The 21,546-nt window shown below is 40.8% G+C and overlaps 1 protein-coding gene across 3 annotated transcripts in view; it reads right to left on the bottom strand.

Annotated features, from left to right (window-relative positions):
- Positions 1-21,546, bottom strand: part of ADGRD1 (adhesion G protein-coupled receptor D1) — a 160,614-nt gene that overhangs the window by 46,787 nt on the left and 92,281 nt on the right. For all 3 annotated transcript variants that reach the window (XM_075110128.1, XM_075110130.1, XM_075110129.1), the window contains 2 exons: positions 7,348-7,451; positions 4,435-4,546 (listed from right to left, as the gene is read on the bottom strand). In XM_075110128.1, coding sequence (XP_074966229.1) covers positions 4,435-4,546; positions 7,348-7,451 — 216 coding nt within the window. The remainder of the gene's footprint in view (positions 1-4,434; positions 4,547-7,347; positions 7,452-21,546) is intronic.

The raw sequence follows: 21,546 nt of genomic DNA, 5'->3' as shown, positions 1-21,546 counted from the left end.
GTGAGATCTGTAACTGTTTTAGTATTTTGCAATGTTCAGTGACATATAACTAAACCAGATTTGCTTATTGACAAAAACTGTAAAAAACTTTCCAGTTAATTTTATTATAAGTCTATGAAATACATTTTAATGCCTTTTGAGTTCTGCTAGAAGATTAGTTCACAAAAATAAAAATGCAACATAAAGCTGACTTAAAAGCCAGCTCTGTCAAATGGGTACTTTCCAATTCTTTGGTAGCCAAACAATACAAATCACCAAACAGAAAAAAAATAGAACACAGTGAAGTAGCAGGAGGCTGGTCTGTATATAGTGTTGTATAATATTAAGTTGCAGATTTTTACATAAAATCCATAGCAAAGTTGTTACTCATTCTGTATCTGTGCCTTAATTGTTACATTGAAGATACACCCAAAGGACAGAAACGCCTTCTTGAAAAAGGCATTGAAAAGCTGAGATTTTACATAATAAAAACAAGCAGGTGTCCCTTGCAGTATCATATGATGCACACTACTTTCAGAAAAATACCTGTAAAAAGACAGATCTCATTACTGTTACTCTTACAGTAGACTACTTGTGAGTCTCTGGAAATAGAAAAATCAGTCCAGCCAGTAGCAAGGCTTATCATGTTATGGTTGTTGAGAAAGGAAAGCAGACTCTCAGAAAGGCCTCTTAGAAAAGAACAGCCATTTGTTTACTAAGGGCAGTCTTCAAACAGATAGGTAAATTTGCATATGTTTTCTAAATTCAACTTATAATAGTGTTTTCAATTTAAGTAGCAATATTACTGCATTATACAGAACCCTCTGAAGATGTCCTTCCCTGCAATCTGTATGCTGCTTTGATACACAGTCTTGAATTTCTGCAGACACATATCTCACAAACAGAAGTAGCTCATTTCACCTCTCTCTTTGGAAGTGTTTTAAGCAATGTCACGCAAACGTACTGAGTGAGAAACAGCTCAATACACTGATGCAGAACTGCAAATAGTAGACACATTACATTTCCCAGTTTTTGCTGGAAAAAACCGCAGTACTGCCTAACACACTATACTTCAATTTTCATTTTCCTATGTCTAAATAATACTTCACTTTCTCCCACAAACATGCTCAGGTCTTTTGAAGGCTTTAGTACCCTGAAGATGGTTAATTATTTTTAAATGCACACTGCTGTTTGGGATTCTGTTAAAAAAAATGGTGCTCTCTAGTCTATAGCAGAGAGTAACTGAGACAGCAAACCTCTCTGAAGAAATAAATCCACCTATTGCTGAAAGTCTAAGGGAAGTCATTATACTGGCGTGCAGCTAGCAAAGATATCTTAGGGATTTGGCAGTATAGGAAGAAAATGCTGCGTGTGAAGATACTTGCTTTCTCCAGAAGAAAGATATCCTGGTTTCAGGAATAATTGCCTTCCTGGAATATGTCATGATCATTTAGGACTACCGTTGCAGCACTACTGATGTTAGGTATCAAGGAACAGCTTTTAAAAAAAAAATGTTCTTGGATGTATTAGAAAGATCAAAGTCCTATTTGAGGAAATAGAGTTCTGTGGTTAAAAATCACTCCTACTCTACAAAAGTTGATTATGATTAAATAGTACATCTGACATTACCAGGGGAATACTGTATGCTATATCTGGAATCAAAAACTAAATATCCTTAGAGAGGGAGATGGGAAAAGGATGGAGATCTAAAGGAGGTCATGCAAGAAAGCGACGCCAGCCCATGGCCTGGTTCCATGATCCATTCCCTACCGCGCTGGATCTCCTCCAGCAAACTGGCACCACTTGTCCCTTCAAGCAAGGGCACTTATAAACTGTTTAGCACTAGATACACCCACCTTTGGCAGAAGCAGAAGATTAAGAAATTTACACTTTCTAGTGTAAATACTGCCTCTCTCTTTTTGTAAACTACCATTTAGCAGTCCAACTAAAGCAGCAATTAAAGGTATTAAAACGGATGTCAAAGCTAGTGAGAACAGAGCATGCAGAAGGTAAGGACATGAGACTAACAAAAGGATGAATCACAACACCCCTGATCCCAAGAGGCTAAAACAATACAAATAAAAGTGTAGCAGATAGTATGTACACCATGCTTTCCAGCTTTAAGATCTTTACAGTGTTGTGCCCCAGAATTACTGCTGTTACAGAAGAGACAGGGCTGAAATATCTATGGATTCTGTGAAGCACTTCGCTTTGGAAAGCCTGTGGCATAAAACAGGTCTTGCTTTCTGTGTGCTATTGTTTCAATTTAACTAAAGTAACTTTTGGGTAGGTTTAGGAGAAATGAAAATATGCACTTATTAAACCGCAACTTCAGTCTACGTGAGTGTTTCACAGTCTTAGCTACATCTGCTCAGCTAAACAAGCAAGACATCTGCGTCTGGAAAGGCACGTAATCAATGTAAGTGGGCGCTGGGACAGGTCTCTGGAGAACATCCAGAGATGTTCTCTGATCTCTACCTACACCCAACTAAAACCAGGAAATGCAACTAGTACTTCACAGTATTTTAAAAGACTGGAGGTGATGCTGGCCAGAATAAGGTGTAAAGAGGCTTTTACACGTTATCTGAAGTGACTCGGCTGGACTGTCTGAAAATCTGGAATGGATGACAAAGGAAAAACTGTAAGAAGACACGCTGTTAGGCTGAGTGAACATTTTATTACCCTCCAGCCTATGTCTTTCAGCAGAGTTTTAGCTCTTTACTTACTCAGAAAGGATTATATTAATGCCTGGTTTCCATTGTCTTCCATTTCAAATCATACCTTTTGCTGCTCTCCACTGTCTCCATTTCATTTTCCTTCTAATCCCTCCCCTACCATTTTCTCCCTTGCACATTACCTTACTCATTCAGGACCTACCTGAATGTTAAACAGCAAAAGAGTGTGAACTTAGTCTTACAAAGTGCTTTTAGATCCTCAGGTAATAACAGCCTACGTAAAACCAGACATTATTGTTATTTATAAACTTAACAGATGTTCAAGGGATCCCGTCTGAGCTGAAAATAAATTTAAGTAGCTGTTGTAGTGGCAAAACGAAGTGAACAAACCTCATATTTACTTGTACTGAGAATAAAAATAATAAAAGATTAATAGAAACTGCTCGCTGCTTGTTAAAGTGATACGGAGCAACAGCTGGTCACCAAAGTAGCCATGTTTTGACCACTACAAAAACAGCACACTGGAAGATTATTTTAAAATCAGGTTTTGTTTCTGCTTTTTGCAGGTGGGAATTTCCATCAATGACCTTATGTTACTTTAAATAGTGGTTTTTAAACACAACAGTGGAAACAAATTGGTTTTACTGGTATGTAATACCGTTAACTTGGCATATTCACCTTAATCTAACCCAGCTGTTCTAGATGCCAGTTTTAATGGTTTAGATCCTGGTACTCACATAAGGAATTCCCACCTGTAATAGCAGATCCATAAAAAAAATCAATCCTTAAGTTCAAGTCCCGATCTATGTGATCGGGCAGAAAAAGTCCATACCTGCACAGAGCTACCACGTAAGCAATTTGAAGGTGTTTGTCATTTGCTTAAGTGCTTGCCTTAGGTGCCCGGAGAAGTATATTCATGTTCTACGATACTGAGGACCTTGGATTAAACTCTTACACAGCGATTCATAGAGGTAATGCTTTCAGCCACCTCTGGCTAATTAAGCAATAGTTGCTATACTTTTATCACTGATTATTACTCAGGTCAAATAAACATGAATGATACTTAAAAATCATCTAAATTTCCAGAGTAGACATCATGATGAATAAATCTGCTGTTCAGAAAAACAGCATATTTCACCACACAAATAAAACTTTATGAGCAAAAGACAAAGACCTTCTGTTTTTCTCTCCAAGAAAGCAGAAGAAATTGCCACAGCTCCATCAGGAAGCTCATTACTTTCCAACAGAATAAGATGACTTTTTAATATGGAAAAAAAAAAAAAGGCAAACTGTACCACAGCAGAGAATACATGATTTTAAAAAGTGAACTCCCACCTCCAAAAAAGAAAAACCAACACAAAACTTTAACAGAAACACAAATAGCTTACTAAATACAAAATTCATATGATTTTCTCCAATACAGAATGCCTACAGTTTTCAGTACAGAGAATGGATGAGAGAAAGCACAAACCATGTCAGGCAGAAGTCAGCCATGCCACCTGAACACACAACCGACGTGTACTCGTTTGCTACAGTGATTTTTCCATGTGATGGGCACACACCTCTTTCAGTTTTGCAAACATCCACACGTGGCTGGCTACTATGATAACATTATTTGGCTGCATGGAAGGCTTTATCCAGGGTTGTAGGATGACATTTTTGGCTAATGCAGGTTAAAAATAGGAGATCTCACATGCAAGACACCTTCTTGCACGTGGCATATGGCATTCTTCCACGGAGGTGCCTCGCAAACCCCACAATCACCCTTTCTAGCACTTACCGTTCCAGGGCTGAACTGAAAGCTGGTGAGAAGCAGGATCTGAGCCACCAAGACAGCAAAGGACAGGTTGGCATGGATATGATAGCGCTGGTTGCGGATGGTGCTGACAGACCTGGCAGAAGTCAGAAAGTCACATGAACAAAAGAGCATTTCAGGAAGCACGAATGTATTTATGCTTTATCAGCAAACATTTTGATAGGCTTTTGGTCACCCGTTTTGGTGTGGATATCGTGATGCCTTTGAGCACGCCTTCCACCAGGATGGAGTTGTACCTAACTGGTTTCTTGCATATTCTGCTGCCGTGCCGAAGGCAGCAGAAAGGCTGATTTGCACATTAACTAGCTCTGTTAATGACTTGTGAGAGAGTATTAACAAAGGGCTTGATCCTGAATGGTGCTGGGCTGCCAAGGAAGTCAGACCTGCACCTCGCAGGAAGCATACTGCACCTTGCACCATCTAGCCCACCCTGTGCCATAGAGTTTCTGGTTTTATTTGGTTGGTATTTGCCTCTATTAGAAATAAGTGAACGTGAAAATACTCTGGTTACAATTTTGACTTTACTATTACCAGCTTTTGAGCACAGGAACTATAGCTACTTACATGGATGGGCAGTGCCTATCTTGACAGAGACCTGACCTTGATTACAACATCATTTGAACCTATCTCTCTTGGCTTTGCCAAAACTGGCTGGAAATCTGACAAGAACATGCTTTCCTGGGAGTCTTCGGACGTCGTGGTTCTGTTCTCATCCAGAAACAGGAAGTAGAAAACAAACAAAAACATTTATTTGAACATTTCAGGCCTTTCACATAATTTTATTCTTCCCTTTAAAAAAAAAGAACCGTACTAGTGATAACAGGTTTTCTATTTCAATCCGTCCTGCCTGCCAGCCCCTACTGTCAGCTTTAATCATTTCAGGAGACCTGGATCATTTGGCAACAGTAATGGCCGTGCTTCTTCCACACAGCAGCATGCACTCCCATCTTTTCATGACACACTGGATGGTGATGAGTTTTGCAACCACTGGTGACACATCATGCGTGTCCCCTGCAGCAGGGTGACACAGACCAGACAATGCAGACGACGGCTTGCTGTCAGTCCTGCTCTTCCAGCACTGTCGCAGCCAGTGCTTCATTAGAAGGGCATAAAGAGGGAGACAGCAAGAAGTATCGATGCCCTAAGGGAGACGACATGAAGTATTGATGCCCTAAAAGTGACTCAAAGAGACAGGTTGCGCTGCCTGGTGCCAGTGGCTTTCTAAGAAGGAACTTCATGTAGTCCCAGACTGGAACATCATTACCCAGAAGGCAATCAGGACTGCCCTCCTGGGAAGCAGCCGTTGTTGCCAGCACGCGGAGTAGCAAAGAACTTGCCAGATTCCTCTCTACTTACCTCACGGTCATCTAACACTACATTGCAAAATTCCACTTCAGCTGTTTAATGAGGCCCTGCTCTCCAGTGAAAACCTAATCAAATTATCTTTAATTGGCAGTTTGAATGATCCTGTATGTAGGTGGGGTGCTTAACCCTGTGACAGTCAGCTGGGTCCAAGCTCTCTTTCCAAGTCTTCTGTTCGCCTCCAATTTCTTGATGAGTTTTCAGCCCCGCTGCAGCAATACCATCTCTTTTTGCTCCTTTTTCCTTTCTGAATGCTCAAAGATCCAGCTTTGCACTCAGACAAAAATGGAGCAGATCGTTCCCCTTAGCCTAAACATGCCAACAACACAACGCCAGATAGGCAGACATTGGACTTATTTAGAGTGGATTTTGCCACACATTACACACTTAATCCAAGTATGACCAACACAGAACTTGAGACTTGGAAATAATACAGGGTTTGGAACAAACAAACACTGCAATCAGTTTACTGTGTTTCAGCAAGTCCTTTTTCCTAGAAACTGGCCTCTTAACAGGATGTCCAAAGGACATGCTTAGGCATAGAAATCAAAAATTGAACTCTGGAGTAGGAAGAACATGGTTTAGTGTGCGAAAGGAGACAAGAATCCCAGTCCTCGCTGCGCTCCCAATCTCCTGTGCAACCTTGGACAAGTTACTTGACCCTTTGTGAGGTTTTTTATTTTCTATTTAGACAGGAACCTCTATGAAAGCTTTTTCAGAAATGTTTGTATCAAGCCTAGCTGGGCCTCAAACTCAGTTGTCGCTGCTGGAATATAAACATGCATAAAGACCCTAAGCGCCCTGTGGCAGGAACCTTCCCAGTGCAGAGAGCCCTTGAAGGGGCTGGAGGTTGCAGAGATCCAGAGGGTTGAAACATAAGCCACGGAGTGAATTTCACACTGCCTGTAGTGTCCTTCATCTTACTGAAGCAACACATTAGAAAACTAGCATAACAGAGAAGAGCAAGATACTTGAAGATAAATGTGGGTTATGTGATGTAATTGTGTACAAGCTGTATGAAACAGAAGTGAGGCAGTGAATGTTGACTGAGCCTTCCTTTCTGGGCATACCTTTATAAACACGCTGCCTTACAGACAAGACAGTTGCAAAGCAGAAAGAAGTACTGATTGTACACTCCAAGCAATCCAAAGATGTATACGGGGGTAAGAGGGAGTGCTCTTACAGTCCTTGCTTATATTGTACTTGCTTTGAGCTCCAGACCAAGCCCTCTTACAGCTTTCTTGCAAGATTCCTGAACTAGAGCAAAATACCCCTCATACAACGGAAATATCTTGCTGTATAAAGACCACTCCATTTCAGGAAATGAAAGTACTTTGGAAATAACCAACCAACTGTTACGAATATATGTGCAGAATCTAATTAAGGAAGGTTTTAGAATTAACAGCCTTTGTTTTATCCTGAGCACCTGAAGGGATCCTAACCGGTGGCCTGAAATGCACTGCTTGGCTTTCTGCATGATATTTGCTCAGCAGGTATGAAGTTAAAATTACTCACGACAATATAGCAAATGTGACCAGCGTGATCGTCAAGCAGAAGATGGACAGAGCACAGCCAATGTAAGTGATGGAGGAGAGGGCCACCTGGTGTTCTCTTGTTAGCTGTACACAAAGAAAAACATGAAATAAAAATTATTAATTGATTTATTACACAACAGAATCATAGGTCAGCCTCCCTGCACATAGCGTTTCCTCCTCCATCTGCCCATATATAAGGCGATGTTCGCAGTCGTTCACTGCTGTTTCTAACATGGGACGTGAAGAGCCAACTCCAAACTCAGCCGCGCAGCAGGGGCATCCACACGCCCGTGTCATCTTGGTTCCCTCTTTTATTTCATAAACCAGCACTTCCTCAGAATAAGTTCGTCTCTCTGCTGCTGCGATATCGTCAAGCATGAGATTAGAGCAGTTTATTGGGCTGCACAAACAATGCCAGCAATGGGATCTTTCACAGCTCGCGGGGCACTTTGCTAATGCTCTCACGCTGCAATAATTTACATCATTGTGCAAATACCAGAAGTGCTTCACAGCAGTGAGAGCTGACAAACCAAGATAACCCATAAATCACGGGCCATTTATAGCCCACTCATTTTGTTTAATGTGTCATGTTTTCGGTGCCTGTTGAAGGAGCTGGACTGACATCTACAGAATGGAAAACCACAGAAAAGACCCAGCAAGAGCAGCGAGAGGGCAAGCCTCTCGTCTCAGCCGCTCTTTTTATCTACAGGCACCTTTTGTAGAAGTAATTCAATTTTCATGAACATTTAACGTGTAACTCCATACTGCCTCCCACTAGGATCTATGTTAAAACCTGGAGAGAGTGGATGGGGGAGGGACAGTGTGTTTTGACCATTCACCCTAAGTCAATCAGAAAGTGTGCTTTAATTTTCCATGCAAGTTCTCATAAAAGAAGGACAAAAGAACCACACCCAACCAAGGGAGCCAGGCGTATTAATATGTAATAAGTAGAACAGAGCTAAGCAGGAAAAAGTTTTCTCATCTCAGAAGAATCTTCAAACATTTTTCCTGACTTGAATTTGGATAGAGTTGACATTTTCATAAACTGAACATTTAATAAAAAATAAAAATTGGGTCAATCAAAAAGTTTTAATTTTGATGCTTGAAATACTATTTTTTTATTTCAACATCTATTCACTATAAGTTAAATTCCTAGCTGAAAACTCATTCAATATATTTATTTATTCTGAAAAATACTGAAAGGACCAATGTACTTTCTAATTTTTTTTACAGTAACTCTGTCTAATAAAAAATAATCCTTTCTCACAATTTGGGATTTTCTATTATTTTCTACACACACAATAAAGTTTCCCCCCCAGACAAAGTATGTCATCAGAGATTATCAAACCCAGCCAGTTCTACCAATAAATTTCCCATTAAAATCCTTTCTAAAGCAGAGAAATAACACGCCATGTAGTTACGAGAAAAAAAATAATTTTAAATACAGACAAAAACGGTGTGTTGTATATGTACATTTTTCTTGTAATTATCTGCCAAGAGCAGTATCAGCTCACGTGCAGTAAGTTTTACAGCAGAATAGATTGTGGCTCACTCAGCAACCTGAGAACTAGTAAGCGATGCAGCAGCAGCATTGAAAGACAACAGTTGCTATGGTGTTACAGTTCCTAGGAAATATGATGCAGCTCTTCAGTATTTTTTTTCTCTTTCAGCCAAAGACACATTTCTTTTCCCTGACTTGGATAGCATCAATTAGAGAAACAAAAGGGTTCTGTGTGCTGGACCAGCTTAAAAGGTCCATATAATTTCTACAAAAGAGTTCCTATCGCCCCTCATCCCCCATAGAAGCCATGTACAGCCAGTCTTCACAGACTATTCCTGAAATAGCAATAACCTGTGTGGTAAATTGGGCCGTTTAGAAGTGATTTCCTCATCAGGGATATTCATGTCCAAAACGCATGGACCTTATTTCCTGATTGCTCCAGTACACAGCCCTTTCTCCTGCTACAGGTGGCTTCCAGTTCCACAGAGGAGGAGGGGAGCAGAGGAAGCTTTTCCAGCTTCAAGTCACTCTGAAATCAGTATTTCTCAGCAGTTCAAGGCTTTCTTTCACTCCTTTCACTCCCAACACCTGCAGCCAGAAAATGTTCCCTACAGAGGTCAAAGCTGCTCAGTGCTCATTTCGATTTATGGTGGTCTATCACAGCGTTTGCATTGGCAAAGGCAGATAAGATCTGCAAAGGAAAGGTAATGTCTTATTATCACATGCCAGTACAGAAGATACAGGGGATCCATCTAGCGGAAATGGGCAAAAATCAAAGCCTTTGTTTTTTTTTTTCCATAATACACCCGAGAGAAGATAATGATCACACAAACATCTTTTTCTAACTAATTTCTGTCACAACTAACATGCCTCTAAGTCCTTCTCTGGGTTTTAGCTCAATCTTCCTCCAGCAACCTCTTTGGGGCAAGACAAGACATGAATCAAGTTCTCCCAAATGAAGCCTGCATGACTTAGAGACAAAAACGGAAAAAAAAATGCTTATCAACAAAAAGCAGACGATTCATCCGACCTAAAATAATCTACACAGGCCCCCACGTCTGTGAACTGGAAATTGCTCTCGCAGTCATAAACGCAACCAGAATTTGATGATGCTTTAAGAATTATGTTCTTAAATCAATACCCACGTCAGCCTGGTAACTATTTCAAAAGCAACATCACTGTAGTTCACATTCTCCTCTTGCCTAATGTGAGGGACAGAAAGCCTGGAGGCAGTTTTGAACCTTTTTTGTTTGCTAAGGGAAAGGTGGAGCCTGCGATAGTTGTTCTCGATGGAACATTGGGTTGGAGGGGTGCAAGAGAGCGGTCCCTGCCCACAGCAGCTCCAGCCGGTGAAACCAGCTCCTTTCTGTGGGTGGTATGAATTGCAAGGGGAAGGGAACAGCATGAAAAGAAGGGCTGGAGTGATTGCCAGGGTGTGGAGCCTCATTTCTAAATACAGGTATATGATGCAGGAGAGAAGAGAACCTGTACTTAAAACATCAGGTCTCTACTCACTTCTCACGACCCAGCTGTTGCAGCACAGCTGGATGCTGTGTGTCTGTGCCCCCTTTGTAAGGGATGGCAAGCATGCAGCTTTTTAGAAATACCTGCATTGTCAAAGCATTGTGCATCATCAATTAAGAAACAACTTCCTATAAATTCCAATGGTCTGATATGAGCTGATTTCATCTTACCTCAGCTTGTCTTTCTGAAAATTTTCAGACTTGCGTGCATGACATGGAATATAAGACAATAATTTGGGATGATCTTATAGTCAGCACAAAAATGCTAATCAGCCTGTAATGCTATTACTAAAGAAAATAATGTGAAAAGGTACCAAATAAAACAATGAGCAATCTGTGTAGATTATTATCTACTTATTATCTGCTACATTAAATTATTCTTTTCTTCTAAAATGTTTTGCTTCTTTGAGTTTCTAAGGCCATTCCCTGACTCTGCAGCAAGCTGAAAAGCTAGAGACAAGTTCATGCAGTCATGAGTGTTAGTAATCATGAGCACTACAAGGCAGATGTTTCTTAGTCTCAGCTTTGACAGACAGTCAAATCAAAATTTCATACTCCATGTAAAACTCCCGCCTTGTACTTTAGCCTGTAACACCCTTTACCTTGCAAGTGTCACTAATAGCACGGACAAAGAATTGATGGTTTCAGTATTGCACCATCTGCAATATTATAGTCTCTTGTCTTACCCTCATCCTCACTCATAGAAGAAGTTAGCACGTTGCTCAGCATTTTTCTTTTGGAAACTCACAGGCAACTGGGTGGCCTGAGAAATGATCCCGGGAAGATACCAGCTCTGACTTCAAATATATATTTTTCCTTTATGATGTTGTTCATAACAAGAAAATGAGTGACATCTAACTCCTCTTTTCAAAATAACTGCAGTGGAAGCTGAAAATATATTGTTACAATGGGATGGTACTTTTCATCATGAGTATCTGGAAAAGGTGGGTTGAGGCTGAAAGGCTGGCTCAGGAGGCTGTCCATGAAAAATTGTTTGACCTGTATCTAGGACAGAAAACGTACTTATTTATGTAAAATCAACGAGCAACTGTATATACAACACAGCACAACAACCCATCAAAAAGCTAAATGGGCCACAGAAACACAAAATAGCAACTGGACAGATCAGAGCATCTGTCTGGGCTTCACAGGGCTCTCTGCACGGTGTCCCCTTCCTCTGCGTGAAGTTTGCACTCCTGCCCCTTTTTCTCATTTTTCATCTCTCAGGCAGTTCACCGCGCGTTTTCTGCTTTGCAAAGCGGGTGCTTTTGGCTTTCTCCAGCGGAAGGGACATTTTGGGGAAGTAAGAATCTAAAATTTTCTTCTTTGCATACTGCAAAATGCTAGAGACAGCACATCAGACAAAGGGCTGAGGTCAAATACTTAAAGCCAGGTTTGCCATAGCTGATCCTGAAGGGGTTTTTCCGTGTTCCAAATTACAACTTCACAATTTAGCCACCAAAAGCAGTAATTTCATTGTCTAAACTACTTTTGAAATTTCCTTTCTGAAAAGCAATTCATCTTCTTCCAAAAAGAGACGAGTTCTTGAATCAAAAAGAAAAAGTTTTACAGCCTTAAAAACAGAGCCCTGCAATCTAAGGACTATATCATACCTATCATTTGTATTTCAGTGTTACTTACCGTAGATCACAGACTATGATATTTTTGCACGTGCTTATATAGTGTGTACATTTTCTGAAACCAAAGTTATTTGTTTAGCGATGGAAATGCGAGACAGGACAATTGTGTTTTGCCCTAGGTCCAAACAGCAGAGCAAATTATATTTTAGTGTCCCTATCGGTCAGCTTTCCATCTCAAAGAAGCATCCCCACCGTGAAGTCACAATGTTTTTTACCCTGTTTATCAAGCTGACTGATATCTGCTGTGAGACGATCAGCCGCTGGCCTGGGCTGAAATCCATTCTCCAACCCTTCTGCAAAGGCTTGAAACACTATCTAATGAGACGTTTCTTGGGAGGAGGGAAGGGAGGAGATGTAGGGGTGAAAAATTAAGGCTCAGCCAACCCTATTGAAGCTGCACCTTTAAAATGTAATCTGAATCTAATTAAGAAAAGGATGAATAATTAACTTTGGCAGCCTGAGTGTTTCAGAAACATTAAAATGCTGGCCTTGGCTGATGAAGCTAATGGTTTTAATTGCCTCCAGAAAGGCTGCTGAAATTCAATTTCAGTCCAGTGAGGCCTTTATTTATATATTAAATAATAATAACAATACAAATCTCTGTTTTCCTTCAGCTTGCCAAGCACTTTGTTAGGTACATAACATTAGGGTTTTTTCAAATTAACATCTGTGTTTAGTTCAGGAGGCTTAGTCTACTCACTGAGACCACAAGAATGATTTTGGTGGGGCCAAACCCAACGGCACTGCACAATCACTGCTCACAGAAAGAAAAGTCTAACTTGAATCGGAGACTTTTATCGAGCCACAATGTATCAGACACCACAAGTTGAGAGAAAAAAAAAAAAGCCTCTGAGAGTCAGGCTTTGCAGCGCAATCATCTTTATCAGCCATTTCCAGCAGAACTGCTTTTGAATTCCCATTCTCTATTAACTGCACAGCTCCCAGGGATCAGCAATAAAGTGCTATGAAGGGGGCTTTTCAGGATTAAAGGGACGTTTTCCTACGGCCAGCCCAGCCTGGTGGCTGCTTATTTAAAACTTTTCTCTGTGACATGAAAAATTTAGAATTTTCCAAATATCTCTGCCAAGGTATTAATTAGTATTTTTAAAAGCCCATGTCGTCTTTTAAAGTAGTTCTGGGCAAGATGTCATCAAACAGTGGGTAATCTGCTCATTACGGATCGCACACAGCAAGTTTTTAGTTCAAATGAAGCCTGAAGGAAGCATGGCAGGGAGGAAGGACTCAAGTTGTGAAGTGGTACCAAATTATAATAAAGTTTGGGGATCAGAAAAGTGGATACTTGCAAGTTCTTCCTCATGTCCCTGCTTGTGTAACACAAGGCACTGTGGTTTCTTCTGACTTCATGTCAGGCCTGAGACTTGCAGTCTTTCTCAAGAAATGTTAAATGTTATATTTACAGCAGATTATCCTCTGTGAAACTGAAGGAGCTACTTTTGCCCATACGCCTAAGACTTGTACATCTGTTCTCTACTATCTGTGCCAGCAAAAGCAGACTCGTCCTGTTCTCCAATTAACAGCCAAACCGAAGTCCATCAGAGAGGGCTATGAGGAGAATAAAACCCAGTGTGGGTCCAGCAGGCTCTTGCAGGGAGAGAAAGGATGGTCTCATGCCAGACTCTGAGTCTGAGATTTTTCAGAGCAGCTGAGGATAACTAAATACCCGGCTCCCGGTAAAATTCAGTGAAAATTAATATGTCTACCTCCCTCATCCAGGCTTGGGCTTCAATCCAGAAATGTCCATTTCAATTCAGGACTGTGGCTAGCTGTGGCTTGCTCTGCAGCCAAGACTCTCCAGGTACCCAGCCCTGAATTTCCCCTGTACCACGCTTTGGGGAGAAAGGGCATGAAAAGGCTGATACAGGAGGCGGACTGAACTCAGGAGTACAGAATGACTAAATTTAAAGCCATTCAGCAGTGAACAGTGATGGATAAAGGTGCAGTATCATAACATTTTTGTACTGCGTGGGGAAATCCTTTAGTCAGCAAGAAGACCTAGCTGCCAAATGGCTCAGTGCTTTCATTTTCACCGTAGAAAGGAAGTCTATGTTGTTTTGTTAAGTATTCTGATTCAAATAGAGTCCTGTTTCTTGCTCCTCAAAGAAAAGAGCTGCTTTGACCACTCTTAAATATTTGTGCTTTTCCAAAATAAAAAGTCATTTTTTGTTCTCCTCTGCTGAGTGAAACTCAGTAATTGCCAAACAATTTTCTAGGGAATTTGAGGGGTTTAGTATCCTGCAGCATTAGTCCAACTTTTTCCGTGTAATTCTACAGGATTAAGGACAGAACCAGCGTCTCCTATTTCCTCCCATCAAAATCAACAGAGCTGCACTGGCATAGGAATGGAATAGCAGAAGAATGAACAATGGCTCCGAGTTAAAAATCAAGATCGGTGCTCAATTTTCAGGAAAGATGAGCATGAACAAAGCAAGGACAAAAGAAATACAATGCACAATCATACTGTGAACACTTCAGCGAGATGTGTTGCTCCATGGGGGCAACATTCGCTGCAATGAAATGGAGGGGGAAGTGGAGAGAGTGCGAGAGAGTAAAGAAAGTTTACAAGGCAATGCTAGAATAAATACATTCTCTGATTTATCTTTGTTCATCTGATGGGTAAGGGCTGTCTAAACTGTCTGCAGACATCTCTTCAGTTAAATAAACTGTCAGTGGTAATAAACAAGGACCGAAAAAATTGCAATGCCTATCCAATTTTTAAATATGCAACACAAAAGAAAAATTACTGGACTAAGGCATTATTCTTCTTATGTTCCCAGCAAGGAAAAACATGCTGAGAACAGTAATTATATTAAAATTACAAAAGAGCAGAAATCAGAGAATGCCACATTATTTCCATTTCATTGTCCTATTAGAGTATATAATCTGAACCTCAGCTGGCTGAAAAAGTTAAGAAAAAAGGTTATGATTTCAGACTGCTATTTTACTGTCCCCTGAGTGCAATGTTTGATTAATAGCTGCAATATTACATTTAGGAAAACAATGCTCCAAACCTATAAATTACACACCTATGCCCCATATTTTTCAAGCATTTGACAATATTAGGACATTTTCAAAACAGCCTTTATAAACACGAATAGATGCACTTTGTTCTCAGTCAGCCATAACTTGTCAAAACTTGCTGTCAAACTCAGCTATAACAGTGAAAAAGAAAATAAAACCACACATATTGCCCCAAAGAAGATATCTGGGATGTATTTCCTTTTGCAAACAGAACCCAACGCCAAATCCTCACGCCTCTTCAAAATCATGGGCTCCCTAAAATTGCTAGGAGTTGTCTCTGTAGCTCCGGCTGAAAGATGAGAAATTTTTATAAAATTTCTTTTTAGAAACATTTATATAAATTATATAAAAAAGAACATTTATATAAATGTTTCTCTGCTTTCAAGCCCATTGGTGGGCAGCTTGATCTGTATTGATCATCCTCCCTTCTGAATTACGAGCTACAAATTGGATGAAAAACAAAGTAATTTCTAGCTTTAGAAATGCAGAAAATGTGTTTAAAAACCTGAACAATTTCTACCACAGATTGTACGACACTATTGCATTGCTGGAAATGTCCACCCGCATGTGAACTTTATAGTAGCCATTTTTATATCCTCACAGTTGGAAAAGGCAGAAAGAGGAAAAAACAGGGGAGAAAAACAATTTAAGAGAACGGCCTAGGAGCCATAAATATTACAGTTGTGTCCTGCGCTGGCCACTTGGGGGAGGGGGACCCAATCCCCAAACTCTATTTTGCTGTGGGATACAATGATTTCCCCTTCAAAAGGATTTCTGAACTCTGGGTCCCCAGGTGTCCACCATCCTTTTGCTGAAATGACATTTATGTGGCAGATGGTACAAATAGCCTGGCATGTTTTGTAGTTGTTGGATCACTATAAAAATAAAATCTGCCAGATGGCTGGCATGTTTCCTGGCAGGAGCATAGGGCCCCACTGACTGATGAGAGGAAGTAAAGCTGCCCAAAATAAAATAATAGTGTCTGAATTTTCTTTGGAGTGCTTTTGAATTGTGGCTTACTCCGTGTCGGGCTTGATTCCTGCTGTCTAGGAAGCACCTTGTGACATCCCTCCGCCCGGCTGCACCAGAGGAGCGTTGCTCGCGTCTCTCATCCCGATTTCTTCTGTCCCTCCGCCCCGGGAACGGGACCTCTTCCAGGCATTTCCCCCCCAGCAGGAGACACTGCTGGGTGCTAGCTGCGGGAGGTGGCGCGGCAGGTTGCGGTCTCCCCGGGCTCTGCGCCAGTGGAGGATGCCAACTTGAGGGAACATCTCATCTCCCATCCTCTGCCGTCCCCATCCGCGTTCAAGCCTGCAGCACAGCGGAGGACTGTCGTACTACTGTACTGCAAGAAAACCACCACAGGGAGCGTCTCACCCTGGGTGCCCTCCACTTGGGCTTTCTCCAGAAGAAGCAAACAAAAACCAGTGTAAACACATCAAACTAAAGGGATTATTTATTTTTCCTACCGCAGCTATATTAATGCACCATTGTCTCCCTAACTATAACATTGCAGGGCAGCTGGCAGTACGGGTCTGTTCTGACTGCAGTGAGCGCTGGGTGAGGCAAACCTGGAGCACAGTTCTGTGGATCAAGGAAGGAGAAAGACAGACATGAGCCCCCGAGAGTGCACCTTCAGCAACGATTTGCTGTGAGGGACTTTTTCACTCGACCTCATCTTCCCTCATCAGAAAGAGAAGCTCGAGGAGAGCAATGAGTCTCCCAGAGGAATTAGTTAATATCTGCACAACTAATCTGAACGTCCCACTGACATATTTTGTTGGGGAGATAAAACTGTAAAATTATCAATCTCACTAACTTGATCACAGTTTTGAAAAGACATCTCAGCCGAGCTTCCAAACTCTCATTGCGTGCCTTAATTACATCCACACAACCTCGCAAAGGCAATCAAGGACTGATCGTGTCCCTTCAGGAACGTTCTGCTCACCTTCGGTAACATTTTACCTTCAATTAACCGATTTATTCATCTAAACTAGTTGATCATCATTAGTCTCCAAAACTCCAAATAGATGCTATCATTCCTCAAGTTCAAACCAACATGATAAATGAAGCTCAGCAAGCGAGAATTGGGGCCAGCCGCGATACAGACATAACAGTAGAGTGATAAAAACACAAATAATTTTCGCGTTCCACGTGGGCCAATTCATCAGCAGGCTAACAGGTCAGTGCCAGGCTGACATCTGAGCACCGCATGGTTGTAAGTTTTTCCAAGATGGTTATTTCATTCCTGAAATAAACTTGTTACAGCTGCTAATCTCCTGCACCACTGAAAGCAGCTAAACTGCATACATGGATCTCAAGCTAATCAGCAGTATTGTTCGTACCCTTCTTTCACAATCACTGTGACTTTAGCGCGTTCGAGCTCTTGCTGAAACGAATACAAAATCTGGAATAGTGTACAACTACACTTCTAATCTGAGCTCAGTTTTAGCTAATTCACAGCATTCAAGGTTTTTTTTCATCACACTCTATCACAGCTATCAGAGGGCAGGTTCATTTTGTCACGTTTAAGTTAAAAATCCAGAATTTGAATTTTTTCTTTGTGACCTCTCTCTTTCAATTTCTTTCTCTGAAATATTAAAATAAAAATGCTTTTTCACCTCAGCAGATTTCAGTTGCTGGAGATTACTTCCAGCTGTCATACAGTAGAATAATGACTGAATTAATCTAACCTGTTTTAAGCGAAGATCAAGAAGGAAAATCAAGAACTCACAGCTTGTTCCTAAGAACTTTCTTGCATTTCTATTTCCCTGGAAATTAGGCCCACCTGACAGTGTGCTCCATAAGCCTCTAACGATTTGTCAGCATTCCTCATCTCACAATACTTCAAATATTCAAGAGAAAGCACCATCAGATGCGAGATGTCCTACAATTTTGTTCCCATGAATGATTCACTGAAATGAAATGAAAACCATGTGCAGCACTGTAATTCCTCCCCAAGACAGTGGCATAAATTATTAACACAGCTCCGTATAATAAAATCACAATGATAAAGAACCTTGAGAATGCATAAAGGCATTTATGCCCACAAGAAATGCACAAACTGTGTAAATATATAGAGAGATCTGCTGGATATTGGTGAAGGTGTGAAAACGAGCTGGACCAGCACTAGCAGGAAGGGAGGCACTGGGGCGGGATCACAGTGCGGCAAAGCTGGCAAGGTCTGGATCATGCTGGTGTTCTGTAAGTGGAAAAAGCTAGACTTAACCATGAGAAAGGAGCAAGAGAGAGAGTTAAGGAGGACATTCTTGCTCGAATTTAGCACAACTCAGAAGAAAAAGTCACCATCCTTGACAAATAGCTATCATACAAGCTCAGCTCTCTAGGCATTGGAAATGCTCACCACAAGTATTTAAGTGGCAAGTTACTTTTGAGGAAGGTCACTTGCTTTGAGTATTTGTTGCTTGGAGACACCTTGGCTTTTCCTGAACTAGGAGAGTATGCCGTACTCTCCGTCTGTGAACAGCAAGCTCTTAAAAACTGCAATGTCTCATTAATGGGAAGCTTATAGGTTTGGTTTTGTTTGTTTGTTTGTTTTAAACAAAAAGAAAATCAACGACATGAAGAGGAGCTGAGAGACTCAGAACATTTATCACACCGAACTGGTCTCAAGAGTTCATTGATTTCCACATCAACAATGTTCTCCCTAGGGATGTTCTCCCAGGTCTGGAGCTGCTGCATACATACTGCTCTGTATTACACCTCTTTAGAGCTGTCGATATCCCCCTCTTCTTTTTTTTTATTGTTTTCTGTGCATCTGCCTGCCTTTCTGCAAGGGTTGGTAGAACTATTCATGCCTGGTTTTACTGTTCTGCTGACTGGTGTGATAGGTTAAAGGTTGTTACAGAGCCCTCGGAGAGGATGTCTGCCTGTGTGCTACCCTGAGAGATGCATTTATCTGTCCAATGGAGAGAAAGGGAAAGGACACCTTCCGTAGGAGAACGGACATATAAAGCATCTCAAGTAGAATTCCCATGAAGAAATAAGTCACTTTTTTGTACCAAAATACAGCTTTTGACGAAAACCTCTCCAGTTTTCAGGCAATCTATTTCCAATAATTTATTTATATTTTTCAAGAAAAGCAGACCCCTTTTTGTAAGAAACAGAATCTAGACAAAAAATAAATGTTCTGTCAGAAATAGCATTCGTGTGGAAAAATGTCATCCTGTTCTATTTATGCAGCCACAGATATATAATAGCTACATAAATAGAACTGTTCAAATGTGGGCAATTGCGTACTCCCACCCTCTCTTTTTCTTGTCTCATATTATCTGTGAACTCCATTTATGAAAAGAAAAATAAAATATACAAAAGTTCAAGATCAAATATAACATCATTGCAACAATTTCTCAGAGCACTGACAACCTAGTATTCCAACAGGTGATTTATATGGACCCTTTGAACCTCGGCTCATTAATTTCAGAACATGGTGAACAAACGTGTACATGTGTTTAAAATCCACAGCATTCTAACATTTACTTAACAGGGTTCCAAGGACGCCTGGGAGAAGTTTCCAACTGTCTAGTGGATTCAGTAGGCTCAATTGCTTAGACATGTGAAGCAAATACTTAGCAAATGTTTTAGGAATTTGTAAATGACCACAGTCTGCTTGTATAGCTCAAAAGCCAGGCAACTTGTCTTTGCTCGAACCTTAACTTCATGCCAATGACACAATGAAGATACCATTTATTTTTTTCACTGGTTAAAAAAATTACTATCACAAGATAATCCTAAACAGGCAATTTAAAGGGTGTATCTTGGTCAAAGATTTGGGATGACATCTGATGAACTCTGAGAGAGGGACTACACAATAGCCAAACGAGAGGAGCTGGAATTATAGCACATTGAAGGGATGACGTCTTTCATTGGCTTGTTAGCAGCAATATCACCTGAGACCCCCCACGGGCCCACTCTCGGTGCCACCTTGCTGTAACATCGAGCTTGTCCAGGTGACGGTGGGAGGGCAGGGCAAAGCAGCCGTGTCCAGGCATAGTCAGGTTCATTGCTCTGCAGACCAGTGAACCCCTATTTCCAAGCTACAATGCATTTATAAATTCTGCCAATTGAGGTGCATGGAAACACTCGTTTTAGATGAACTTTAAGAGGTTAGAGGTGAATGCATATTTTCTACGTAGCCTGCACAATCTTCCATTGAAAGCTGCAGCAAGCATTTCAAGTTCTCATGGTTTTGCACTAGGAACATATGGACTTTATACTGGAAATACTCATATCACCTTTCAGCCTTTCACTTTTCCCACCACAAATTTATATATTCCCTTCTATTTGTTTTGTTCAGAAAAGGGATTTTAGGTGGAAGGGGTCAAAATTCAACAGAAAGTGATGGGAATTAACTTTCATTTAAAAAACCCAACCCTATTTCATACAGACTTTTACAGTACTATGTCACATAGAGAACGTTTTAATGCATCAGAGTGACTAGGTCTGTGTCTCTCACGCACACATCCATGTAACATCTCAGCAGCACTTTCATTTTGTTTTCTAAATTACCACAAAGGAAAAAAAAAAAGCAATGTGTAAACATACCACGCAAACTTTGGCAGATGAAAATGCATTAGACCAAAAAGTTAAGAAGGGAGAAAATAATGAAACTAAAACCATTAAACAATTGTGAGGAACTGGATAGTCCATTCATGTCCAGCCCTTCCTAGTTATGCATTTCAGGTCTCTTTAGGAGACCTTGATTACAAGGACTTTGATATAACATATCTTTGATCTCGAATTACTAATATTGCATAATATTAGAACCTATTGCAGTATCTCATTATTCATGACAATCTCAGACCTGTTCATTTGAAAGGTAGACCTTTCAGAACTGTTCCGCAGTGGAAGATTGACTAGTCTTTCACCAGCATTTAATTGGTGGAAACCCTGTTTAATCCTGGCTAAATCCCTGCTCTTTAAAGCAGGGTTAATAATAGCGCATTTCTCCCAATCTGCTTTTGTCTCACTAGAGGCGAAGGTCTTCAGGCAAAGCTCCATTTTATTATAAGTATGAACACTTCCTAGAAAAATAATACTTGGAAACGAGTTGGGGTCATTAGGTGCTTTACAAGTAATAAAGATAATAATGGTTAGATAAAAACTGGGTGACTTGAACAAGATATCCCCATCTTCAAATGGTTATACTAATACAAAGGGCTGTGGGTATTATTAAGCTCTTTGAAAAGCAGACCACCTTGTTCTAAACTGTGACCCTGACTTCAATGGCATTACCCTGTCTAACCAGGATTACCCTTGCGAGTAGTTGTGCTAACAGTGTTACTGAAGCAGTGACTCCTAATAGCAGGCTGGGATGATTCATGCCTTGAAAGGACTTCGGAGCTGCTCAGTGGTATAACCCCGATTAGAGTTCCCTTACGCTGCAAGCTCACTTTTGTATCTGTCTGCAGGAACCTCTGTGCTGCCCTCACAAGCACAAGCAGCCCATCCTGCAG

The sequence above is a fragment of the Phalacrocorax aristotelis genome, chromosome 15 (genome assembly GCF_949628215.1).
Source record: "Phalacrocorax aristotelis chromosome 15, bGulAri2.1, whole genome shotgun sequence".
Lineage (NCBI taxonomy): Eukaryota > Metazoa > Chordata > Aves > Suliformes > Phalacrocoracidae > Phalacrocorax > Phalacrocorax aristotelis.
Note: the sequence above shows the minus strand (reverse complement) of the source record. Positions and strands in the feature narration are given on the sequence as shown.